The sequence below is a fragment of the Polyodon spathula genome, chromosome 1 (assembly GCF_017654505.1).
Source record: "Polyodon spathula isolate WHYD16114869_AA chromosome 1, ASM1765450v1, whole genome shotgun sequence".
In the NCBI taxonomy this organism is placed as follows: Eukaryota; Metazoa; Chordata; class Actinopteri; order Acipenseriformes; family Polyodontidae; genus Polyodon; species Polyodon spathula.
Genome location: NC_054534.1, coordinates 61,036,771 through 61,064,312, shown reverse-complemented (window position 1 = coordinate 61,064,312; position 27,542 = coordinate 61,036,771). Strand labels below are relative to the sequence as shown.

Here is a 27,542-nt window from a genome sequence, read left to right as displayed (position 1 = left end):
AGACTTCTAATAGGGATGGCTGCTTTGTGAGCTTTTATGTAGGGTTGTCAAAAGTTATAATGCATTAATTTATTACTATCTCAAATAAAGATAACAAGTATTAAGATAAATTAATACATAAACTACCCTTAAACCAATAGCGGTACTGTACTGGGGAACAGGTGTCCTAATACTACTATTATTAGAAGGTAATGTAGTTTAAACAACATTAAGAAAAAATAATATATATATATATATATATATATATATATATATATATATATATATATATACAAGTATTCTTTCTCGATGAGATGCTAAGAGATTGCTGCATGCTTTTTATCTTCTAGGATTGATTACTGCAATGCCCTTTACTCTTGTGCTCGTAGTCATGTTATATCTTGTCTGCAACTTCAACAAAATGCTGCTGCTAGAGTTTTAACAGAGACCGAGAGACAAGAAAATATTATCCCTGTGTTAGCATCTTTACATTGGCTTCCTGTCCAGTTTAGGAAATATTTTAAAGGGCACTGTGACAGAAATATAATGAATCTTGGTTATAAATCTCCCTCCCGACCTCTGAGGGCGCTAAGCAGAGAAAGTAGAGTCCTTTGGACAGGCTGGCCTTACAATTCTTTCCCAGGGTCGGGAAGTCGTCAGTCTGGAAGAAGGTGAGACTCCGATGCAAGAACGTATTGACCCAGAAGGGAAACAATGTAGCAACTGCAGACTGTAGACACCATAAAAGGGGACTGAGAATCGCAATCTACTTGTTTGCTTGGTTTTTGAATAAGAGACTGGAAAGACTGTGAGAGACCCAGTGAAAGCTCAAAAAGAACATTCATGAGTGTTTAGTTTGTTTGTGCTTGTTAGTAATTGTCTTTGTTTCTGAACCACCAGATGGCTAACATGTATCCGGTGCTGTCGCCTTGGGAGCTGGAACAACACTTCACCACAGTCACTAAATAAATTGATGTCACCCACCACGAGCACTACTGCTCGCACCCGGACTAGTGACCGTGTCCAGTATTATTGTGGGGCAGATAACGTGTATTTATTATTTGCGCTGCAATCCCTTGTCTTTTCTACCTCCGTGCATTACACATTGGTATATTGCCGGAGCTTATTGTTTGGTTGCCAGACCGGGATTTACAAAGACCCCTTTTCCAAACGTATTACAGTTTCCTGTTTGTTTTTTATTCTGCATCACCTCTGCACCTATTCTCACTCTGCAGCCACTTTGTCACAGGTACATAAGGACCTTTTTATTGTATTGTGTTACATGGTCCCATGTGTTGCTACAACTGTTTAAGTAAGGTGTGTGTATTGTTTTAACAATTTTTTCTTCTTTTTTTTTACATTTTGACCACTTTTTTAAACTTTTAAAAGATCATTTAAACAAGCTGGAGCAAGTCAGTTTAAAGCAACACCCATGTGTTAATAAGGTGTGTGTATTTTAATTATTATTATTTTTTTTTACATTTGGACCACTTTTTTTTAAACTTTAAACTGCATTCCCTGCCTCAAGATGGCGTTCCATGTACCGGTATGGACCTCTCAGAACTACATTTCCCATCATCATCCTGCTCACTGGTAAATCCATCTCAGTTACATATGTGAGCAGGAGGGTGATGGGAAATGTAGTTCTAAGAGGTCTATGCGGGTACATGGGTAGCCATCTTGAGGCAGGGAATGCCATTTAAAGTTTAAAAAAAAGTGGTCCAAATGTAAAAAAAAAAATAAATAAATAAATAATTAAAATACACACACCTTATTAACACATGGGTGGTGCTTTAAACTGACTTGCTCCAGCTTATTTAAATGATCTTTTAACCCCATGTTCCTAGACACCCTCCAATTACAGGATGCCGGGTTACCTAATATTCACAAGATTCAGAAAAAGAGCAGCTATAAAGTGCCTAAACTATGAATTAACTGCCTAGATATGTAAGCGAAGCCAACTGTTGCTGCTTTTAACATTTAAAAAACATATACATTTTTTTATACTCTAGTTTATATATCTTCAAATTATATACACATATTTTTTTCTCTTTCTTGTAGATCTTATTGTTTTATTGTTTTTATTGTTTTTATTGTTTTTATTTTATTGCTCATTTGTATTGCTTATTGTTACTACTTTTAATATTTGTCAATGTTTTTTATCTGTATAAAGCCATTTGGGCGATTTATCATGTTATAAAAATTAAGATTGATTGATTGAAATACTAATGCACATTTATAATGAGATATTAAATTTACATAAGAACATAAGAACATAAGAAAGTTTACAAACGAGAGGAGGCCATTCGGCCCATCTTGCTCGTTTGGTTGTTAGTAGCTTATTGATCCTAAAATCTCATCAAGCAGCTTCTTGAAGGATCCCAGGGTGTCAGCTTCAACAACATTACTGGGGAGTTGATTCCAGACCCTCACAATTCTCTGTGTAAAAAAGTGTCTCCTATTTTCTGTTCTGAATGCCCCTTTTTCTAAACTCCATTTGTGACCCCTGGTCCTTGTTTCTTTTTTCAGGCTGAAAAAGTCCCTTGGGTCAACACTGTCAATACCTTTTAGAATTTTGAATGCTTGAATTAGGTTGCCACGTAGTCTTCTTTGTTCAAGACTGAACAGATTCAATTCTTTTAGCCTGTCTGCATATGACATGCCTTTTAAGCCCGGAATAATTCTGGTCGCTCTTCTTTGCACTCTTTCTAGAGCAGCAATATCTTTTTTATAGCAAGGTGACCAGAACTGCACACAATAGTCAAGATGAGGTCTTACAAGTGCATTGTACAGTTTTAACATTACTTCCCTTGATTTAAATTCAACACTTTTCACAATGTATCCGAGCATCTTGTTAGCCTTTTTTATAGCTTCCCCACATTGTCTAGATGAAGACATTTCTGAGTCAACAAAAACTCCTAGGTCTTTTTCATAGATTCCTTCTCCAATTTCAATATCTCCCATATGATATTTATAATGTACATTTTTATTTCCTGCGTGCAGTACCTTACACTTTTCTCTATTAAATGTAATTTGCCATGTGTCTGCCTAGTTCTGAATCTTGTCTAGATCATTTTGAATGACCTTTGCTGCAGCAACAGTGTTTGCCACTCCTCCTACTTTTGTGTCGTCTGCAAATTTAACAAGTTTGCTTACTATACCAGAATCTAAATCATTAATGTAGATTAGGAATAGCAGAGGACCTAATACTGATCCCTGTGGTACACCGCTGGTTACCACACTCCATTCTGAGGTTTTTCCTCTAATCAGTACTTTCTGTTTTCTACATGTTAACCACTCCTTAATCCATGTACATGTGTTTCCTTGAATCCCAACTGCGTTCAGTTTGAGAATTAATCTTTTGTGCGGGACTTTGTCAAAAGCTTTCTGGAAATCTAAATAAACCATGTCATATGCTTTGCAATTATCCATTATCGATGTTGCATCCTCAAAAAAATCAAGCAAGTTAGTTAGACACGATCTCCCTTTCCTTACAGCAACTAACTATAAATACAAAATATTGCTTTAGAATTAATGAAAGACTTATTTTTTTAAAAAATGAGTAGTTTCAGATAACCCATAGCAACATGATTCGAGTCTCAAAGGATATTTTAGAGGGTATGGGCAAAAAATAAAGCATTAATACTGTCAAATTTAAATTGTTCAAGAAGGATATGCAACCAGTGAAGGACCCTAATATTTTAAAGTATATATCTTGTGCTGACAATAAGGAGCATGATCAACAGCATTATAATTCCATCATATTTATGCAGTATATGGTCCTATTCACCAAACCAACACTCTAATAAAAGCCTGTTTTGGGTATTTATTAAACATTAATCATGTGTATAAAACTAATTTCATTTTGTGTTTCAAAGCAACACTCAAACCCTAGATTACCAAGTTTACCACCAACAGTCTAATAAATGTCTGTGAATAGGGCCCACAGTTTATAACTATAATACAAGTGTACTTATTGCAAACACAATAACCATGAATTATATAATTTATACCTAGATAAAGTATTTTACAACCAGACCCCCCTCTCCTCACTATTCTTTGGTGCATTAGCCATGAATAGGGTTAAAAATCATATTATTAGATTACCATGATAAACCTTTGTATCATTTGTAACCATGACATCAATAGAAGTAAACACTCAGTGTATTAGGCAGTTTCATACCGGCTCTCAACTGCTGCTCGAAATTCTGGTTGGCTGATGATATCCCTGTCTAGCTTGTCAATTTTACTGTAAGAGAACAGAACAGCATTATTGACATATATCATGAAAACAAGTTTTATCTTAAGTAAAAAAAATTAAAAAAAACATCTTGATAAGAAAACTATGCTTAACTGAAGCATTACGCTAATGTCCTTCAGTACAATGGTACTGTATTTGTAATTTCAGTGATGGCAAATCCTTCACTTTGTCAGCCCAGCGTCCCCCAGTTTGTCCAACTGTTGTTTTTCAGCAGATTCAACTCTGTGCTTATGGCACTGTAAACTGCAAACAGAGCTCAGTTTGTTTTCTCTCTACATATAGAGACTGATGTTTACACAGAAGCAGATTTCATTAATGTGCTGTCAGCTGATTTCACACTGGCTTTGAGCAAGTAGCCAACAAATCGAAACAATGATGTTATTTATTATGGTAACAAACTCATCTCGATTCTGTTCTTGGTTACTTCTTATTCTCAAGATCCCATATTTCCAGGTGCTATAAAACTTTAGGTAGCTTTTTTTATTTCTTTGTATTATTCGTGAAATGATTTACAGAAAACACTGTAAAAATCAGTGGTGCAGAGGATTTGTATAAAGCAATGCAGGAAGGAATGCTCTTAGTTTTTGCTCTACTGAAAACTTTGCACTTTGTTATAAACAAATTAGTACACTTTAATGAAAAAAAAGATGTACGACTAAGGATTAATTCATTCTTCCCAGATATTAAGAATGGCGGACTTACTGAAATGTAGCTAAAAGAGACAGAAATTCAGACTGAAAAATATTCGTCAATTTTGCCTCTATTGCAGTAACTGAAGAAGCCAGGGTAATGCTTTCATCTTGATTGAATCTGTAAATAAAAAAGTCAATGATTTAATAATATAAACAAATATAAACTTGCTTAAATATAAAGACAACTCAATCCTGCATTACAAAAAAAGTAGACACTGAACAATTGCAGTGAAAGGTAATGAGTGGTTCCACTACACTGTATATATAGCAAATGAAAAGACTTATATATAGAATAAAAAAGACGTATACAGCTTGTGAACTTCGTGAAGTGCACCAGCTGTCACCATTGCAGCTATCAAAAATGTGCAAAGTGTTTATATGGAGCATGTTTTTTTACATGACACCTGACGATGATTTAAGCTGAAAAATGCTGTGAAATAAAATGTTGTGTTATACACAAATTAGTTTTAAAAACAATACTTAATAACCAAATAAAACACAAATATCAGTTGGTTCATGCACTTCTTGCTTTGAAACTTTATATGTGAAAACTTTATATTCAAAACACAGTTTTCTCCTATAATTAAAGCTGCATGTTTCATACATTTGAAAAGCTTAGTCTCTATATGTTGATGCAACCACCTCAAGGCTGCAATGTGAAGTTTCCTTGGAAACTAGGTACACAGTTGCAGCTTGTGTTAAGCCCCTGTCCTTTGGGAGTTACAGGATATTTTTTAACGCATGTCTCATCATCAAAAGAATTCTGCATTGTACTGTTTTTTAGGACTCGGTAGTATCACTCCAGTAGCTTACTTCAATACCCTATCTCTCATGAATACATTATTGTGCCATATTTTAAAATTTCACTCAAAAAATGTTTGGTTTAACACTAGGAATGTGTGTATTGAATACATAATTTTATTTGCAAAAAATATCACCCTTCTCATGACAGGCTGAATGAAAGCACTAACTTGTGTTGTGGATCGGAGAGGATTCTGTGGGTGACTCCTCTCTCGCTTCGGTCCTGGAAGTTCTTCAGGAACTCTGCATAGTCGATGCCAGACTTCTTGTTCTCAAGGCCACACCTTGCCAGGAAAAGGTTCACATGCTCCTTCTTTAGGTGCAAGTCAAATTTCTCCAGAGCGCACAGAAAGTCTTCCTGTTGAACCTTTGTGAAAGAGAACACATTAAAGAATTTGGTGACAAATAGAAGGCAAAACAATTGGCCACTTTGCCTAACAATGGGAATTAGAAAGCACATTGTGAACTACAGAAGCATATCAGTTGTCAGCCCTGATAAACTATATATAACAACAATATAAAAAAAAAAAAAAAAAAAAAACATGCTGCTGTGTAGTTTTAAAATATAAGATTACATTAACACTTATTAGTTCTGATGCCAGCATTTACAATCAAATGGTTTGATATTTATAAATACCCTGCAAACACTACAGTCTTTGAAATAACCTAAGAAATAATGGGTTTGCATCAGTGGGATGCACAATATAATAATATGGACTTATATGGGCGGCCTGATCTTTGACAATGTTGTGCAGTGATCTTTGGTTATGGCACGGATCTTTGACAATGTTGTGCAGTGATCTTTGGGTATGGCACTGATCTTTGACAATGTTGTGCAGTGATCTTTGGTTATGGCACTGATCTTTGACAATGTTGTGCAGTGATCTTTGGTTATGGCACTGATCTTTGACAATGTTGTGCAGTGATCTTTGGTTATGGCACTGTTTCTCACTTTGTGTGTTTTCCCAGGATCATATTTTTCAAATTCAATCTTCATGTTTTTGAAGCCCTCCCTAAATTTGTCTTTCAGCCACTTCTCTATGGTGATGGAGGCTTTCCGTTCCTCCTCTGCTTTTGAAAGGCTTCTTGATTGTCCTAAAGAACAAACAAATTAGTGCCAAGATTCTCGGTAAACAGCATCCAAAATCTAATATTTAAACACTCAGGATGCTATTGTCTGTGTTATATGTTTTCTTAAAACAAAATAATAACAATATTGCATACAAATATAAATAATACAAGTTAAAGTTAAAACAGTCACACCAAACACAAACCATCAATGAACAGTAACGCTGTTGCTAAAAAAAATACATTTTGTACTAAATAGTCTTTTTTGGTTTTAAATGTTACAAAAGTATGATACTGTTGTATCTTATTTAATCCAGCTATTGCTTTCTACAAATCTACCAATACTTGTGCTGCATTACGTGAGTGCCCTCTTTTGGAGGATTTAGGGCATGTGAAAAACTATAAGCAGCTAAATGAAGTTGTGTTTTTTTTTTATACAGTAACTGTAATTTACTAGTTAACAGATATTACACATGTGCACGTTTTTATTTGCTCATTTTTGATTTAAGACAAACTTCATCAAACTCCACTTACTTGGTGAACCGTCTGAGTTCATTGATTCCCTGGATTTTCTACCTGCATTTTCAGCATGATTTGCAGAATTATTTCTAAAATCAATCCCAAGTCTTTTAAGAAAAACATCTCCTTTGATGGCTCCCAGTCCATCCTTATCATATCTGTATATAAAATCAGGAAAGGTGTTAAGGCCGTGCTTAAATGTGGTTTGTTTATATTGAATAATAATAATAATAATAATAATAATAATAATAATAATAATAATAATAATAATAATAATAATATCTAAAATTATATCTGATGTCCCTGAGATGGTCATACACTTCATATCACACCTCTAAATCCTCTATTAAAGTGAAACTTAAATTAAAATGTTAACTTGGTTTTAAGGCTACAGTAATGTAACTAGAAACGTCATTTTAAATATAGGTTAATTACTTTAGGTCATTGCAGTCACAACAGGAAGCACCTTCCATTCATTTTCATTGGAACTGTATAGCAGCACTTAACTAAGACTGCATGTTCCTCTATAGGGGTTACAACGGGTTCAAAGGGCAACACAGAGACAGCAAACAGAATTTTTTTTTTAACCTTTGTTTTATTTTTAATGAATCCCAAAACTTCACATTTGAGACATATGAATCGAATGGAAGTTGTCACAGAGTGACCCTAAAACCTGTCTTCCCTTGTACAAGGTGCAAGCACCTTTGTGAGTGACAGGTGTATGGCTCTTTGATAGAAACAGCTTAATTTATTTTGTTTGTTTGCCCACTGATGATGGGAATGAGAATGTAGAGATGGGAGCCCAGATAACAAGATTTAAGTTTTTGCAGGTATCAAGTAAAGACTCTGGTTGCCCGCACCTGTGATGTAAAACGATGGATGCACAGGCCTGTTGTGGTGTTTGCAGAGCCACTTCGAGCTGAGCCAGGAGGAGAATTTGAATCTTGTTGGGAACAAGCTGACTTATTAGATATGGATTGGATGCTATAGAATGAAATACATTGCTAATAATAATGTTGTAGGATCCTGTATTTTGTATCCTTTTGAATAAGCCTGTGTAAGGTCTGAAAAGAGAGTTCCCGATATCAAAAGGTCAGGCCGACCTGCTGAAAGTTCCAAACCTCCCTTATCAGGCAAAAGTATATATTTTAAATTAGACTCAGAGCCTTAAAACATTCTGATCCAGCGAGAGCAGAACGGCAAACTATATGGAACAGAGTTAATATGCTAGAAGCAATCAAACTAGGTTCGATTATAGTAAGAGAAAACATAAGTATTTAAATAAAAAAGAAACCTAATATAATAACATTAAGTAAATGTATGAGCAGTCCTAGTTTTAATATTCAAGGTTACATTTGCTGCTAAGCACGTACCTAATTAAAAATTAACCTCTTACCTTCTGTGTATATCAATGAAGTAAAAGAAAATGACAATTTCTAAGAGATTGCTTTACTGGCACACCTGATTTGGAGCTACATGTTATAAAATCATTTTAAACCGATTTGTAACCTCATCCTTACCTGCCTGTAGTTAATGCTGTGTTGGAGATGACTCATTGATTTTAGCGATAAAGCGGGGATTTTTTGCTGGTCAGCAATTTAAAAGCCACGATCCTCTCTACAATGAGCGATCTCGTTAATATTAACGAACGAAATACCTTTTGGATAACAGAAGATATGAGTTTATTTTAAAAGAAACATTTTTCTATATATCACAGAAATTAATTAGAACCTGGCAAGAAGAGATGGAGGCACATAGCGTAGGATGGTTTTACTGAATTAAGCTAAAGATTGGTTTAAAATAATGAGTATTAGAAAATGCTGAAAATGGCAAAAGGAGAGGTTGTCTTAAAACCTGTTTCAACTGGATTTTGTATGAACAGAGAAAAAGTTCAGACTTAGTTCAGTCACTGTAAAACTATTACATTCTAATATGTTAACAGTGGCTTGAATTTAGATGAAAATCACTGGACCTTCCATTGAAAGCTTAAAAGACTTCATAAAAGATCAGTGGAGTCAAATAATATTACAATTTTAAGGAGTGACTGTTATACTGAATTAAATGAATTAGAAATATATCTTATAATGCCATTTAAAGTTAAACTGTGATAATGTTCATTTAATTAAATCAATTTAAGAATAAGTTCAATTTCTGTCTCCAACTAAACAAAACGTCTTTTAGACATTAAAATAGCTATTAAACTAAAGAATATAAATCTTTAGTTGATATAAAGATTTTACTGCAATAACACGAGCTGTTAAGTTTGAATATAAGACAATAAAGTGTGAACTGTATTTAATACCTTTAGTGCGCAATAGACTTACTGGAAGAAAATAGCCTCGCCTTTACCTGCCTGCAGCAGAGCGGTGTGAGACTGGGAAAGTTCTTTTTGGCAGTCAAAGCGAGATTTAATTGTTATCATCAGTTTTGAATCCAAGGCCTTTTATAATGAGCAAAATGAACTCTCTTAATTATATCATAGAAATTAATGAAAACTTGGCAGCCGAGGTAAGAATTTCATTTAAATTAGAAAAGTTGTGTAGAGTATCAGTTCTTATCAAGCAGGTAGCAACTTTAATTGGGATGATGTTTGAGAAATGAATTTGGAAAAGTGCTTACAGTGGAGTTTCATATTAATTAAAAGACTAGTCTTGGCAAGTAAACAGAGTGTCTGAAAACCTGCTTGTGCATGTGAATTTTAGAAACAGAGGTTTAGTCCAAGAATGGCAAAGTTAAATAAAGCTATTATATTTAATCTGTTCATTATAGCTTAAATTTTAATAGAAATAATGGAACTGACCACTGCATGATTAGTACTTTCATACAAGGGCTTATGATAAACCCTTACAGTCTTTGTTCAATAAATTGTTAACACACACACACACACACACGCACGCGCGCGCACACACACACACACACACACACACACACACACACCTCTATATGAAAGAAAACTAATCTGAAAAGGTGACATATACTGCTCAGAGGAAATATATTCTAGACCCAGGTTAATATAATCACACAAAAAGTTGACGTTATATATAAAACAGTATATTTTTAAATACACATATAAACTTGTATCGTATTGTATTGTAAGGATCCTGTGAGCTTTGGTTCATCTAACTTTTTAGAGAATTAATTAGAGTAATTAATTTCAAACAGTTAGCTGTTCAATGTATTTTCTTAAAGAAATCCAACCTCTTCCACAGCTTTTCAAACTCTTCTTCTTCCATGTGAAAGCCCATACGATTCAACATGTTCTGAAACTCAGGGGCAACAATTCTACTGGCTCCTCCTGGATTCTTCTGGGGAAGCAGCTCAGCAAGATCCAGGAATCTAAAGGATATAATATTGCACAATTTTGCATGTAACCATTTTCTAATGTCTGAGTCTGAGTTGGAGTCTGAGTGTTTAAATATTTTATGTATGTATAGTTGTACATAACAGGCCATTCAAGAGAAAACAACATATCTGAACTTCAGTCTTGAAAAAGCCGCTGCTTCAAGCCACTTATTACAGTTCTAAGGATGAAGACCAACAAAACTTCAAAGCGTGCAGCTTAAAAAATCTTGGGTATAATAAGATTAATTCAGAATTCAAAATCACTGGTTTTAGGATGCTAGCTGCCTTTGACTCAGTTACTGAGCGTCTTGTGGTCCTCTTGAATAGTCATAGTTCACTGGGGGCTCTGGTCGACACCATACTGAGTGACCCTTGTGCTTCAGAACCACAGATAATAACTTGGAAAGAAAAATACCTATTTTTTGTTTAGTGGACATATATTGCTGCTTTGTACAATTTGTGATTGCATGCATATTCTTTAATTGGGCTTTTCTAGAATGGAGGCTTTGAGATTACCAACCTTATAATGTTGGGACAGGATGTTAATAAAACATATTTATTTATTTATTTATGCAGTATATTTGATATTGTTTTGCTTGTTTATGTGCATCTTAAAGTTTTTTTTCATATTTTTTCATCTTCCAGAATGGTTTCCATTTTACTGCAATCCCATAACCAGAATGAAACATTTGGGGAGGGTGGGGGTGTGTATATCGAATGTCTAGAACCGTAAACTCCATAACACCATATTAAGACCACACCCTGCCAGCCCCTTTTAATTATAGACAATATTGTAGTGAGTAGGGTCTGTATATTTTACCTTTGCTTTGTCTTCTCTTTTAGCTGTGCATGAACCTGGCTGGCAGTCATCAAGGCTCTGCCACTGTACCGGTTAATTGTGTTAAGCCATGCTGGGGCTCCGTCAGCAACTGGGTCTCTGACTGCTGCATACAGCTCTTCAAATTTAACAATGGTCTTCTCAGACAACTGAAGTCTAGGAAAGTGTTGAAATTATGGTAAACAAAATGCCAGGTTACAAAAAGAACTGCAATAATGTCTGTGACATACTGTACATCCCTCTACCACAGCTGTACTGACAAACTTGTGCTATCAGTACTTAAAAACATAGCATATTACCATGATCTACATTCACAATGTCACATGTAAAAATGCACATTATCCTAAATTAAATACATGCTGCTACCCTCAATAACAATGTCATAAGCAGTTGTAATTTCATGACCACCGCTTGTCAGCAAGTTCTCTACCTTACTTTAAGTGACATATGTTACCAGCTTCTAGTTTAGTTTAGATCTAACATTTTGTAAAACAATTACATTATGGCATCTCTAGCCAAAGCTTTAGCTTTGAATAGTCTGGCTGTAAGTTGTTATAGAGTGTGTACCTTAAAAGTAGCTGCTGATATTGTTTAGAGCTAATAAATCTTCCAAGAAGTTTAGTGAGGACCATAAGCAGCACATCCCTATGAAGAAAAAACATTGTGAGACACCATCATATCAGGTTTGTCTTTCTTGCAATGCAATCATCCATCCATCCATCCATCCATCCATTATCATTAACTGCTTAATCCTTTACAGGGTTGCATTGAGCCAGAGCCTAACCCAGCAGACACAGGGCACAAGGCAGGACTACACCCTGGATGATACGCCAGTCCATTGTAGGGCACCACACACACACAAACGCTCACACAGAGGGCAATTTAGAATGACCAGTTAACCTGAACAGCATGTCTTTGGACTGTGGGAAGAAACCACACCGGAGAAATACCCGGAGAAAACCCATGCAGACACGGGAGAACATGTAAACTCCACACAGACTGACCCCTAGGCTGGAATGGAACCCAGGACCCTGGCGCTGTGAGGCAGCAGCGCTAGCAATGCAATTATGCTTCTTCTAATCCTGCACGCACTGTACCTGTTAACCTGCCCCTTTGCTTCAGGATCGTTGTTTTTGAACAGCTGCCTCATTGTAAAATATCCCCCAGCTCTCATTTTCTCTCGAAGCAGATGCTCCAGCTAATGGAAACAAAGAAAATAACTGCTAATTCATACAAGCAATATACTAATAAAACAACTGTGAAAATACAATATCGGTACATTGCGAGTTTCCATGTGGTTCCACAGGATATTGCAACATGTCCGAATCAGCACTGTAAGCTGAAATCCTCTGCTACAGTCCCAAAGGTTTTTTTCAATTTTCCTAAAAAAGCAGATTGTGAAGCTATGGAAACTAAACAGGTTTGTCGGGAGGGCCTGAGTACTTACAGTATGTGTCTTATGTAAAAGTGTGCAAAACATGATTAACTGATGGCAATCTTTTGTCCTTTACTGGCAGTTATTTTAGAATATGTTTTGACATTACGTCAGTAGTGGGTTCATTATAAGAAAATATCTAGGGATTTAGACTGAGAGCAGTCAGGTGATGTTTAGCACACTTGCTCTTTAAAGAATAAGTAGCGAGGTTTCCCATGTGTTGCTACAACTTTTTAAATAACGTATCTGTAATTTTTCTTTTCATTGTTAACATCCTGACAACATCTTACATATACCTTTGAAGTCTGTTTCAGAGCTTTTTTAAAAATGGCCGCTCTAGTGCACTGACAGAGTAAGGATTTTTGCCCACATTGTCAAACAGGTAACACAGCAATAACAATCCATGATGTGGTACGGAACAGAAAATCCAGAGCACTTGTTATGCTTCTTTTTTTTATCGCTTCCTCTAGTGATTTAGAGGACAGATCTCACACTCAAGTGCACTAGAGTGGCCATTTCGAAAAGAACTTTGAAAATAACTTTAAAGTTATAAGTGTAAAAAGTTGGCAGGATGTTAACAATGAAAAGAAAAATTACAGATAGGCCTACATTATTTAAACAGTTGTAGCAGTACATGGAGACGTGTAACGTTGTATTTTTTTGGAACCCCGTTACTTACTCTTTAAGGACCTACAGGTAATACATCAGTCTGATAATCTGATTTCTCTTTTCAGATTGCTAGACAGTTGCATTCTTTAAGATCAGAACTCATTACAACTCCCATACACCATGGATTTCATTTTGATTTACTCTAGCAATCCGTAACATACCTCATCCACCTCAATTCTGAGCTGAGTTCCGGGGCGAGATACTGTGCTTGCCCGGCTGCTCGTCTGACTGACTCTGCTCTCAGCGCGGCTTCCAATATCAGCTTGCTGACCTGTCGTTCATAGGAAAGACAATCAGCTGACTGCTGCACAAAATTCTATTGTTTTTGTAATTGAAAGCTTGTTGATACTGATTGATGTATTGATTTTACCACAGTGCTTCTGTAAGGCTACAATAGAGATAGAAAGTGAATTTAATTGGGATCTTGGTATAAACTTTTAAATCTACAAACAGTAGCTAAAATGTAATAGATTATCCCCATAACAAAACATATGGTGGTGACGACATATTCTTTACCCAATTTATTATTAAAAAGAATTGACAGACCTTGTTAAGATTTGCATATAAGTGATAAATATCAGATTGTTTCACACCCACTGAAAAGACGAAATACAGGTGTAATGTCAGAAAGTGGTACATTGTACGTGGTACACTGTCAGATTTCGGTACAGTTGAAATCAATTGCAATCTGATGGGTGTTTTCCTATTGTTAAACATAGGTACATTTACCATTAACTGTACATATTGTTTTGCAAACTTAAAAGGGAAACAGATAATCAATTTCTCTGTAAAGAAAAAACAATTCATGAGGAACAAGACAAAATGAGAAGTCCACCACAAAGTTGCACAAGTAAAAAAATGTACAAGACCCAATGTATTGAATATGAGAAATATTTGCATACTATTTTCTTAATTGTGGAAAAAAATATTATAAATGACATTAAAGACGATGTAAAAGACTGGAAAATATGATATATTCAATTTAAAAAGATGTAAAAGGCCAAAAACAGCATAACGTACCAGATTAGAATGGGAGTTATTTAGGCATGCGCAATCAAGCGCAGTACAGTGTGTACCTGAAAATAAAACTACACGGGTGTAGGACTCCCAACACACTCCGCTGTGTAAAACACTCTGTTCTGAATATAAATTGATAATACTCTAGACTGCAATGGGCATGCTGCAATTTGAATTCATGTTCAACACACCCCCTTTCAAGACCAAAACACTATAGCTACGTAAGCCGAAAACACTCCACCATATCAATAAAAAGGTTAATACTAATACGTAGGCTACAGATACCATGTTTTCTAATAACTGCTTAAATAAATAAAACCAGCTAAATTTAATATATTTAGCCAATATGTTTTGTTGTTAGCAGACTATATATTTTCTTCTAAACATACATAAAACGCAGCTCCTGCTCCTGGTCCTCCTTCCTCTGGTAATGGTCACAGCCTTCCTCCACACTCGGCCGCTGGGACAGGGCATTCGTGTTGGTGTGGCGGGTCCCTGCTGGGTGTTGCAAGGTGACATTAAAGGGCTGTAGCTGCTTGATCCATCGAGCAACCTGGCCCTCCAGCTCCCAGAAAGCCAGTAACCACTGAAGGGCTGTGTAGTTGGTGCGGTCGGTGAAAAGGAGGCCGCACAGGTAGTGGCGGAACTGGTGCACCCCTGCCACCATGGCCAGCAGATCCCGACGAGTGACACAGTACCGTGTCTCTGGTTTAGTTAGGCCCTGACTGGGAGAGGACTGTCCCAATCGCCAGGTTGCTTGCGTTATTGTCCAGCAAGAATGACAACCCAGGATTGGGTGGGGAGAGCACCGGGGTGAAAGTCAAGGCCTCCTTTAACTCAGTGAAAGCAACCTGGCAGTCGGGGCTCCACAGAAACACCTCACCCTTCCTCAGGAGACGGTTGAAAGTTGTCTGCAAAGTTGGCCAAGAATCGACTGTAACACAAGGCCAACCTCAGAAACGCCCTTACCTGTCTCTGGTTGGCAGGAGTGGGTCAGTCCCGCATGGTGCTGACCTTGTCGGCCTCCGTGTGGATGCCTCGACCCTCAACCATGCCATTAACACCACACTGGGGCCGGACTTACCCAGGTCGATCTGCGCCTCCCAGACCAGGGGATGGCTGCTCTCTGTGGAGCTCTGACGGTCATACGCCCAGACCGTCTCCCTCTTGTGGGCCATCTCTAGCGCCTCCTAGAGGCTCTGGGGGTGGAGCAAGTGCACTTGACTCCGCAGCTGTCCATGCCCCACGGCCTCCACGAATTGGTCCCGAGCCAGCTCCTCCTGCACCGAGGATGGCATGTGCACGAATGCCCGGCGAGTCAGACCCTCAATCATCGCGGCCAGTTAGCGGAGGGGTTCCCCTTCCTTCCTGGTCCGACCCCAGAGCTCTTACGCATTATCCCTGGCTGTTGGCTCCGGCCGAACCAACACCCGAGAGCGCCACTCAAGGTTTCAAAATCTGACTGCTGCTCCGGTGAGCAGACAGGGTTGGGAGTCCTCTGCTAACTTCCCGGCAAGTTGAAGAGCCTTGTCCTCCAGGGTCCACTCTTCCAAACGGGCCACCAGGTTGAACTGGTCAAGGAAGGTGTCCCAGTCAACCTTCCAGTTGAACCGTAGGGTCTTTACGCCACTCCTACTGCCGCTTCGACGCCTCAGGGTAGCCTACTGCGCTGTGGCCTCGGCCTACTTGTCCTGAGACTACCAGTCGGCCTCTGGATCCAGCCAACGGAGAGAAGATGGACTCTTCCTTTGTAATCCCTTGAGAATGACTGTTGTTTTTGGAGCAAAAGGACTCAAAGTAGTATGCTTGAAAGAAAGTAATCTGTTAGCCATAAATTCCAATTTGCTGTATTCGTGTGTGTGTGTGCGTTTCTGGATCTAGTAGTTTTTTTTTTTGTTTTTTTTTAATGTGTTTATAGTTCATTTTGGTAATTATTTTTTGTTTGCTTTGTATTTCAACTCTCTGTATTTTGAGATACAGTACGTTTGTACAATTACAGTTTCTATTACTAAATTGTTATGTTGATTAATACAGTCAGCTTTAGCTGAAAAACATTTGGGGGAAACACAAATGTAATTCCATAACTGTAAAAAGAAACGCAAATGCTTTGAACTTAATATACTGTGTTTTGAGCGTGAGAGTGTTTTGAAAGTACGTAGTGTGGTGTTTTGAACGTAGAAGTAGAGTCTTATGAACGTGACCCGACTGTTTTGAAAGTGACTAGTACAAAGTACATTAAAAACACTCCCTACAGTGTTTTTATTGCGTGAGTGTTTTGAGCGTACATCGGTATGCTGCCATTAAATAAATTATCTGAAAATAGAGAAACAGTGACACCTAGTGGTTTGTTGCAATAATAAAGGAAACTTTATCACAGATTATTATACTGTATTACTATTTATAGTTTATATATCTTGTTTGGCTCCATGCATGGCCTTCTGTGACAGCAGAAATTTTGTATCCTATAGGAACCTCTTGTTTTCAGTCCTCCTACTATGCTGGTACTCCTGATTTCTCCCTTTGTCTTCTTTATGATGCTTTATTTTGTTTTCAAATCGATGTAGTTATCTCGGTTATCACTAGTATACCTGTATTTTGTTTCTTTGCTTGTGTTTTATGCATCAATTTAGAAAACGCTACGTTGTGGTCAAGAGAGGCTCACCTACCAAAAGCTTTAGCGCTTGAGAAATACCAACGGCACCAGAAGCCTGCATTATTTTCTGCGTCTAACAGGAGGATGAATGTTCAGTTCGGGAGGAAGCGTGTATGCATTCTGCTCAAAATACTTTTATTAAACCAGTTTATATCAACACACTATAAAACCAACGATTTGTTTTTGTCTAAATCAAGTTAATTTGGGAATCGTTGTGTGGCTGGATACATTTCTACGAACCCACATTGCATTTGCAAGTTTCTCTTATCATGTAAAAATACGTGTCTGTTTGCCTCTGTATCAGCATGGTGATAACCCACGATACATTTAAATAAAAATGAAGTCTCTACGTCAGGTGGCGCAAGTCCCCCTCAGACTGTAGGCTAGACAGAAAACTTGAACTGAACCATGTTGCTTGCCAACGAAAATGACAGACAAGCAAATTGCAGAGTAGTGTTTTACTGTAACCCGCGTGGCCTACAAGTTAAGCAGTTATGCCCTTGAATACAACGTTACATAATAATAAACATCCCGTCGTTTATTTATTTTTTAGTGATTTCAAAATCACAATGAGAAGGACAATGAACAAAACATGCGCTGTTTAAGGTCCTGAAATGATTACTGGCAGAATTTAGAAGGCTCTCGATTTCACTTTGGTAGACCCCAAAAAGTAGGAATTCAACCGCCAATCTGAATAGACCACAATGCTTCATAACTTTTATAATTAGCCAACTGACAAAACAGTAAGTATAAAGCTTGGATGATTATCCTATTAAAGCCTACGCGAAATGTAGTACAAAAGAAAGGTGTTGCAGTATTTAGTCAGAAGGATTACTTAAAAACAACAGGCCAACTGGTAGACTATTAAAAAAAAAAAAAAAAAAAAAAAAACACCGACTTTCTTCTTTGCAACAGTTTAAATTGTGTTAAATAACCCTCTGCAAGTTACGGCACCTCTGTCAATAAGGGTGAATGGCTACGCTGATTAGGTAATTAAACTAAGACTAGGTGCAATTCGGCATTTACTGCCTCTGAAATATTTCGAATTACACCATAAACAACGCGCTATAATGCCAATAAAACGAGGATAGTTTTTTTGAATCCAGATCATTGGGTCAAACCTCGAGGCTTGGTTGAAACATACACAACTTTGAATAAAAAAAAAAAAAAAAAAAAAAAAAAAACCTAAGAGGCGCCTACAGTGACAAGTGGGCAATAATGAAATATGACGTGTGTGAGCCTACAGGTAATGTAAACAAACTAGAATACTTACAAGACCCAGTCTGATAACCAATTCACATAACGTCAATCTTGTAAACAGTCGCCAACGCAAAAGGGTCATCACACCATATTTAAAAATAAATAAATAAATAAATAGAAATCTGTCTATAAGGTGGGAGTGTTTAAACACGAAATAAACTATAACACTGCGGAAAAAGTCAAGTCAAATTACCACCAAACTGTTGTTATTATTTAAAGAACGTATGCTTTATAAGGTGTCTTTATTTAAAGGTGTTGAGTTATTTTATACATTGCCAGTCTATCACTTTAATAATACATTTGCCAGATTACTTACCAAAGATAGGTAGCCTGGTTTTGTTGGGGTCTGTCACGGGCATCACCTCCACACCTTCTGGGATGTGCTGTAGTGGCAGCGGGCCAACCCTTTCAGTGTCGAGGTCTCTTCCAGTGAAAGATCTATAGCTTTTTGAAGACTGGCTCCGATATAAAGTGTCGTGCCTCCCCTCGTTCGCAAGTGGTCTTCCCTGCTCGACTTCGCTCTCTCTCGGGTTTCTGCTGCTGGCTTTAGAGAAACCTCGAAGGGAGATAGTGTCGGGATCTCCGAGCCTAGACAGCGGGTGTTGGATTGCCGGGAATCGGCAAGAAGCAACAGATGAAAGACGACCTGAAATTCCTGCTGCAGCCATCATTCAGATATTTTTTTCTTTTTGTATTTGTTTCAAGTCACTATATAAGTTCCTTTTTTAAAAATACATTATATTTTAAAAAATCAATAGAATGTATTTTTCCATTTATGCATCGCTTTTGTTTTATAAGAATGTTTTTTTTTTTTTTTTTTTTTGATTATTTGTTTTGTTTTTCTGTTACCGTATTTTACACTACAAACATTTTATTCGGTCTATCGAAGACATAGCAGCATTCCGGTATACGGTGGAATAAACTTTCTTTAGTGTCCGCAATCTGTTCCGCCTCGTGTTGTTTCTTTCTATTCAACAATGTGAGGTTGCTATAGGCAACAGAAAGGGGCTAAATCCCCTCCCAGACAACATTGCGTATGTTAACACATTGAAAGAATGAGCTTGGCACAGCGGTGATGAACTGTTTGATTAAGATCGTCTTGGCAAGTACTTCACACATTAATATAATGTCCTATAGAGTTCTACCTAAAGATTTCAGATAAGCACTTATTATTTGACTACTACTGTAAAAATAACCTGACCTCACCTGAAAACACGTCTTTTTTTGTTCCCTCATTTGTATTTGGAATATATAACATTTGTGTAACTAACAAAAAAAGAGAAAAACATGCTTACGCTATTGTATAAAATTGATTAATTAAACTTCTGTATAAAAAGCACAGTTCTTTCCAACTTTGTTCTTTTTCACATGTTTTCTATAAGTGTTGCTATACCACTAATGCATGTGAAACATAACTATTCTGTGGTTGCTATGCAGCTCTTGTACTCACTTGATACACCAACAAACAGCTGCCAAACTGAAAGTACAGCAATACCTAAGAAATATGAGCACTGGTATGAGTTAAACAGGGACTATTGCCCTCAGCAGATTATTGTGCTTATGAAAACTTAGTATTGAAATATAGCTGACTTCAAAAGACTAACGAGACAATCCAAACACAATATATAATAGTACCAAATATCTTAATGAAGATATAAGTCTCTTTTGTACAGCGGTACAGCTTTAGTGCAGGGCTTCTCAAACTCGATCATGGTGACCCCCTGTGTCTGCTGATTTTCATTCCAACCAAGTTCAATTACTTAACTTGACCCTTATTTGAACTAAAAATGTGCTTAATTAGACCTTTTGACTTGTTTTCAGCTCTTGAACAGTTGCATATTTCAAGTTAGCTGTAACATTTGATAAGTAACTTAAACTGCATATATATATATAGATATATATATATATATATATATATATATATATATATATATATATATATATATATATATATATATATATATATATATATATATATATAATGAAAGGCAGTTTAATCCCATCAGATTCTATAGTGGGACTCTAACCTTCACCTCCAAAAATCTTTTATAATCAAACAGTAGCCCCTCACTAAACCAGACATGTTTGTCCAACATAAGGAGGTTTCAGGTTTAAAAACAATACAATAAAATCACACACACATGTACATTTACAGTTCTCCATGTATTTTAAATATAAATCATTGTGTTGAAATAACACTAATGTGTTTTGGGTACAAATCATGCTGCTGCATTGTACACATTGGTGTCAGCTTTACTACATCTCATTACAATAGTTTTGATCCCTCATTTGCACTGTCTCCACCCTGTTTTTGCATGAACGCCTAGAATTACATAGGCTATTCATTTAAGGATAAAAGCGCAAATAAGAACACCGGCTGCAAATCAGTCGTTAAAATGATGCTAACAGCGTTGCGTTTGTTTAGTACATTTCACCTTACACTTCCGACTGGAACAATTGCGACAGACACAACACTTTAGGACATCTACCCCTTAGTTTATTGCATATTCCGCAGTGATCTTTTAGCACCTTAGTGGCTTCTAGGTAGCAATTAGTGTCATAACACATACAATAACCCTGCCTGTGCTGCAGCCATGGTAACAACGCTAAGGCAAAAACTACATTTGTGGTGTGGCTCCGTCCAGAGAAGAACAATAAATAACATTAATTATGCGAAGATGGATTTATTTGTCCAATCGCTGCCCTTTTAACATGTGAAGCCACTTTGTAAAAATAGTTGTTGGTAAATTAAAATATACTGTAGGGAACTACATTGAGGTAAACAGTGTTCTTAATGTTTGCTGAGCTGTAATGCAAGAGCTGTTATAGTTTAATTACAGGTCCTTGTGTTTCCAGTAACCTTTGTGCAAACTCAACATCAAACACTGCCTAAAGAAGTCAAGAGAAACGTATCGTATCCAAGTAACAGTCTGAAACATACAGTGCTACCCCTGTAGCATCTTCACATAAATGTTGTCATTATGCTATATATTTTCAAATAGCAAAACCAAGACATGCAACTTTTTACAGGCATTCCTGATAGCTGAATTAATTACAAATTATTAATTAAAAAATGTAGAGGCGTGCCAATTATTAAAGAAACCTGTCAATTGTACATCAGAATTCTTTGCCTTCATTGCATAATGTGATCACCTTTTACTTCTGATTAGAATGCTGACTTTTTTTTTTTTTTCTAGTCTGGAGTTATCCAGTACAACAAAAGAGGAATTGTGGCTTTTCTTTCAGAATCTTCTTGTAATATCCTCTTCAGTCACTATTGTACCATGTTAAGTTTATTAATGTTTTTATGTATATGTACAGTATAATCTGTTATATCCCACCCTGTATACTCTCTATTAATCGATGTACCCCTGGCATGTGTTATTTATTGATGCTGTTACCAACTTGGTACTGCTGGAGACTGATCAATGCACATTTTATTAATGGCCTATAACAGTTAATTCAGCTCTGAGAAGGACAGAATGGATTCATTTGCAGATCAAAAAAGAAAAGACAAGGCGTTTGGGAATTCAGTTTCAGTTTTTACATGCTACATTACTTCACGTAACTGCTCATGTTAAATAAAAGAAAACGGGATTTGTATAATTACTGTACGTTAAAAAGCTGAAAAGGTGCTAAAAAAAGAAAAGAAAAAACGGTCGAATTACTTTGGAATAGACTGAGAAATCACAGTAATACTCATTTAAAAAAAAAATGTCCACGTGCAGTGGTCTATGCCTTGATATTTTAGACACACTGATGTGCCTGTCCAGACGCTACTAAAGCAAGTACAATAATATATAAACACTCTGATCGACTCCTAGAACCAATTAAACCAGAATTGGAAACTTCTTGTTTTTCCGAAAGGAGACTCCGCCCATCAATCACATTCGTTACCCGTTTGACCAGTTAAATAGGTCTCTCTGCCCACAAACCCCTGTCGTTTCTTTGTTTGGTCCTCCTTCTCTCTGCCTCCACCCTGGGCCCACCTAGGGGGAAGGTGGCCCCATGTGCCACTTGTCCTGCCAGCTGGCGGAGCGATTCTTAATCACTGTATCGCATTCATCTGAGCTCGGCCAGCATAAGGGCAGCTATCGAGCTCCAATGGATAAGGCCATGGGCCAATTGTAATGTGAATGTATTATGCATCTGTCGGCTATCATGTTCATGTCAGGCATAACTGTTTGCCAGTTGTTCATGTGCCATCAGGCAACTCTTTCACAACCAATAAACTGTTATTTTTACTACTAAGTGGATGTCTTCTTTCTGAATAACAGGTTTTAATTAATTAATTATTTTTACAAAAGTTCTGGCAGGGCAACTTCTCCAACCACATAGCGTTCACACAAACTGTTTTAAAGTTTCTAAAAATGACATTTAAAAATCTGCCTTTATGGCTTCTTTGAACTTGCTGCAGAATCCTACCTGCCATGAACAGACATCCTCATTCCTCATATGTGGGACAATGTGACCTGCCAGACTCCCCCAGCTCGAAAAGTCACATTGTCAGATGATCTTGAAGTTTTAATTGGATAGCTTAACCACTTCAGAGGACACAAAGAAAATAGGAATAACAGTTCCTCAAGTATCAAGGCAGTTTATTGTTTTTTTTTTATTTATTCTTTTACTCTGTTGGTCTCTCCTAGTATTTCACTTCACTGCTTATTAATCTAGTGATCTATAAAAGGGCAGGTTGGAACATCTCCACATAAGCTATGTCACTGCCATTACGCATTGGCGTGAACTGTACTGGTGCAGGTGTTTTCGAGAAATGTGCTACAAAATTGATTTGTTAGATATGAATAAGTATTTAAACATGATAAGCAACTCAGCAGAAAAGCTGTAATCACTTTAAAAATTTTAAGACGAATATCGGTTCATGCACAGTACGGTATCCAGTATGTATCCATATTGACGATGACATTGAACAGTTTTTGACACCAATGGCACTTGACTATTGTTAAACAAAATACATACACATTATTTATTGAATACGCCAAGCAGATTTGGATAGAATATATAGCCTACTAGTTCCATTCGCTTCAAGGACAAAACGCACCATGACAGATACTGAGAACCGGCTTTTATTTGAGATATGTACCAGTTTCACAATGTTATAAGAAGTATTTCCAACATCAAATATTTAGTCTATAATAACACTAAAACTTGGTAAATAGTTTAAAACACATTAGTTTTCTCATGCTTATATATATATATATATATATATATATATATATATATATATTATATATATATATATATATATATATATATATATATATATATATATATATATATTGTTAATGTTAAGCCGTTAATTAGTAATTCTACTTTTGGACGTTGAGTGTCGTGGGTGTAGTCCATGCTTTCCATTTTTGTTTGTCCTCACGTCAGCTCGGTGGAGTTGGTACATGATGTGCAGAGCCTCTGTGAGGGCATGATAACTTTGATTTGCCCTTTAAACGTCCCCAATACATCTCTTAACTTATTTTAATAAGTATGGCGTTTGGAATGAACTGTGACCTGGGAAATTTATTTAGCAGCACCAATCTGAAGTTCGCCCCAACCCCCTGTCTCGCGATAGACAGGTTGTATATATTAGGAAAGAAGGAAAGCCATCGTCCATTTGAAGGGGAATACAGTTGCAGGCAGGTACCTGGGTGGAGAAGGGCACTGTTACGTCTGACACTTATTTTTTAGGGGTAGACTTGGATACATTTGATTCAGAATGAGTGACCAAGTAATTAGCTTTCTGAAGGATTTTCTGGCCGGTGGTATTGCTGCTGCCATCTCCAAGACAGCTGTGGCCCCTATAGAAAGAGTGAAACTTTTGCTGCAGGTAAGATTTTGCGTTGGTTTGATTCCTTGATAAGAATGATATATTATAATGCGTGAATATGTGCTGCCTCAAATACTGAAATTACATTGTACTGTTAAGGAAAAAACAAACTAAAGAGAACTTGTGAGAGCAGTTGCCTTAACACTGTGTCCTGTTGACTTGCACCAGTAATTATTATTGCACAGACCGTTACTACTAAAACGCCGCTCCTAAAACCGACTGATAATTAGGTCTTTGACAGTGCTTAATTTGCTGTTGTGTGTAAGAGTAGTGGTTCATATTTAAAACACGCTGCTGGAATTTGTTTTTTAAAGACTGTTGTGAAGTGATGGAATTGCACTGGCTTCGGTTTCTAAATTTAGAATCAATTTTATTTATTTATTTATTTATTTTCATTACGCCATCGGGTTTGCTTTAAATGGTGCTGGTTTTAGCACAGACAAGAGACGAACGAATCCGTAACCCGAACTCGGAATGAATAAATAAATAAATAAATAAATAAATATAAGAGCGAGGGACTTGTTGCATTCAATGAACCGGCAGGTTCTGCGTAATGTGACAGGCGAAGATGCAACTTCAGGCAACGTAAAGTCACTAAATACACCAGGTTGTAACGTTTCTTGAGATTGCTTGTGAAATTTCTGTGTCTCATAAACGCTTTGGCTGGGATGTTTCTAAAATTAACCGCTTAATATTGTTGAAACGTTAGGCATGCAGTTCAAGTGGTAAACTCTAGGTGACGCTGCAGTGATTAGGCTACATTCTACAGACAGATCATCTGTGCAGAATACATTGTAGAAAAGAAACACAAAGTATTCCAGTGTTTTACATTCTGTACATGCATGTATTTAGCATTTGTTCCATTTGACAAAGTGGGTAACCTTATACATATACACAACGTTGTTACACATTGTAACAAATCACATCAGCTAGCCATACAGTACACTTTCATACAGTGATATATTTTTTTATATTTACCTGCTAACAGTGACAATATATTGAGTTCAGCAACTGCATTGTATTTATATTTACATGGTCTGCCTCTAGGTCCAACATGCCAGCAAGCAGATCTCAGCGGAAAAGCACTATAAAGGGATCATCGACTGTGTAGTGAGGATCCCTAAGGAGCAAGGTTTTATCTCCTTCTGGAGAGGCAATCTGGCCAACGTGATCCGCTACTTCCCCACCCAGGCCTTAAACTTTGCCTTCAAAGACAAGTACAAGAAGGTCTTTCTCGGAGGAGTGGACCAGAAGAAGCAATTCTGGCGCTACTTTGCCGGTAACTTGGCGTCTGGCGGCGCCGCTGGTGCCACCTCGCTGTGCTTCGTGTATCCTCTTGATTTCGCCAGAACCAGGCTGGCAGCCGATGTGGGTAAAGGCTTAAGCGAGAGAGAGTTTTCCGGTCTGGGCAATTGCCTCAGTAAGATCTACAAGTCTGACGGCCTCAGGGGTCTTTACCAGGGATTCAACGTTTCAGTCCAGGGTATTATCATCTATAGAGCTGCCTACTTTGGAGTCTACGACACTGCCAAGGGTAAGACAAGTACTATGTAGTGTATGCTTTGCAGAGGGCAAGGTGTTGTTGCAACTCTGGCACGATATACGGTTGTCTTTTATATGATTATACTATCATTGTGATCTTAAAACAAGCGCTTTAGTGGTAAATGACAACTTAAAATATAACAATATAGAGGCCACATTTTCACTGTTGGACAACTTTTGGATATCTACTTTAATTCTGAAGCTCGTGCAAACCTTTTCAGGAGGTCTGATTATACAAATAAACTATGTAAAATTGTACTTAGGCAAACTTAGACACAAATCTCATTCTCTTTATTATGTGTTCAGGTATGTTGCCGGATCCCAAAAACGTGCATATCGTCATCAGCTGGATGATCGCACAGACTGTTACTGCTTCAGCTGGCATTGTGTCATACCCCTTCGACACAGTCCGTCGTCGTATGATGATGCAGTCAGGTCGCAAAGGAGGTGAGCTATAAACTTAAGCAATTCTTTAAAATCTCAATGTCATGTGGATTCATGAATATGTGGGTCGTGTTCTGCACACCGTTTAGATTGTGTAAAAATAAAAGCAAAAACTTTATTTTGTTTTACAACTGATTTCTTTGAAGACACATTCCATGATAAAAATAAGTTTGTTTGTTTATTTAAGGTTTGTTATCACCTATTTGTGTTTATTGATGGTGTTTTCAAAAATGAGGGCTATATTTACATGCACACAAATTCTTTTACTGAGTTAAATAAATATATTAAATATAACTGATCAATTAGTGTACTGCACGTGCATTATACATAACTTTATTGATCCTCTACTGTCACTTGTGCCTTAAATTAATTAAATGTAACTATTAACCTTTAGAAACATATTGAACAGCTTTTGAACATTATACAGGCTTTAATGCTTAATTGATGTTTTTATCTTGTATCGACAGCTGATATCATGTACAGGGGCACAATTGACTGCTGGAAGAAGATTGCCAAGGATGAGGGCCCCAAAGCTTTCTTTAAGGGTGCTTGGTCCAATGTATTGAGAGGCATGGGTGGTGCTTTTGTATTAGTATTGTATGATGAAATCAAGAAATACACCTAAAACATCCAAATCTCAAACATCCCCATACACCGAAGATCATTGTTATATTCTACTGTTGTGAAACTGTGGTTTAATGGACAACAGTATATTTCCTAGGGAAATTAGAATAGGTCTTTATATAAGCAGCAATATAAAGATAGGAAGTTGTACTACAAATGAATGGTTGTCCTTTAGATCACAGCAATCTTGTACATCCTAGAACCATTTAATCCAAAAACTGTACATATCTTGCCAAATGCACTGTTACATCAATGCATCTTGTACTTTTAGTACTTAAGTTTCCATGTGAACAAATGCTACAATACAATGCTGCAAAAAAATCCTATATATAGCATTTTTTCATAAAGATGACAAACTGCAAATATTTTTGTGACAAATGGATTAAACATTTACCTATTTGACTCTGCTACTTGTGCTGCCTTTGTCAAATTTTCATTTATTAAACATTTGAACTTCTGAAGGGAGTTACATTTATGATTAAAAAAATTAATAGTGTATCTGAAAAAACCCATAAATGTTACAAAAATGTTAATCATAAAATAGATTAGTTTAATGGCT

The 27,542-nt window shown here is 36.9% G+C and overlaps 2 protein-coding genes across 2 annotated transcripts in view; one reads left to right on the top strand and one right to left on the bottom strand.

Annotated features, from left to right (window-relative positions):
• si:ch211-197n1.2 (EF-hand calcium-binding domain-containing protein 6) overlaps window positions 1-19,684 on the bottom strand; it is a 34,594-nt gene extending 14,910 nt beyond the window's left edge. Inside the window, exons 1-11 of the mRNA XM_041258802.1 lie at window positions 18,851-19,684; window positions 13,766-13,875; window positions 12,598-12,698; window positions 12,068-12,145; window positions 11,483-11,656; window positions 10,519-10,656; window positions 7,336-7,478; window positions 6,686-6,828; window positions 5,904-6,100; window positions 4,943-5,050; window positions 4,163-4,228 (exon numbers count right to left, since the gene is read on the bottom strand). Coding sequence (XP_041114736.1) covers window positions 4,163-4,228; window positions 4,943-5,050; window positions 5,904-6,100; window positions 6,686-6,828; window positions 7,336-7,478; window positions 10,519-10,656; window positions 11,483-11,656; window positions 12,068-12,145; window positions 12,598-12,698; window positions 13,766-13,875; window positions 18,851-19,205 — 1,613 coding nt within the window. The 5' untranslated portion in view covers window positions 19,206-19,684. The remainder of the gene's footprint in view (window positions 1-4,162; window positions 4,229-4,942; window positions 5,051-5,903; window positions 6,101-6,685; window positions 6,829-7,335; window positions 7,479-10,518; window positions 10,657-11,482; window positions 11,657-12,067; window positions 12,146-12,597; window positions 12,699-13,765; window positions 13,876-18,850) is intronic.
• A 4,462-nt stretch (window positions 19,685-24,146) lies between these two features.
• On the top strand, window positions 24,147-27,385 carry LOC121320453 (ADP/ATP translocase 1). Its single transcript, XM_041258790.1, has 4 exons — window positions 24,147-24,373; window positions 25,421-25,907; window positions 26,222-26,362; window positions 26,827-27,385. The coding sequence occupies exons 1-4, from the start codon at window positions 24,263-24,265 to the stop codon at window positions 26,982-26,984; spliced, it is 897 nt and encodes a 298-aa protein (XP_041114724.1). The 5' UTR covers window positions 24,147-24,262; the 3' UTR covers window positions 26,985-27,385.
• Window positions 27,386-27,542: the final 157 nt, after the last annotated feature.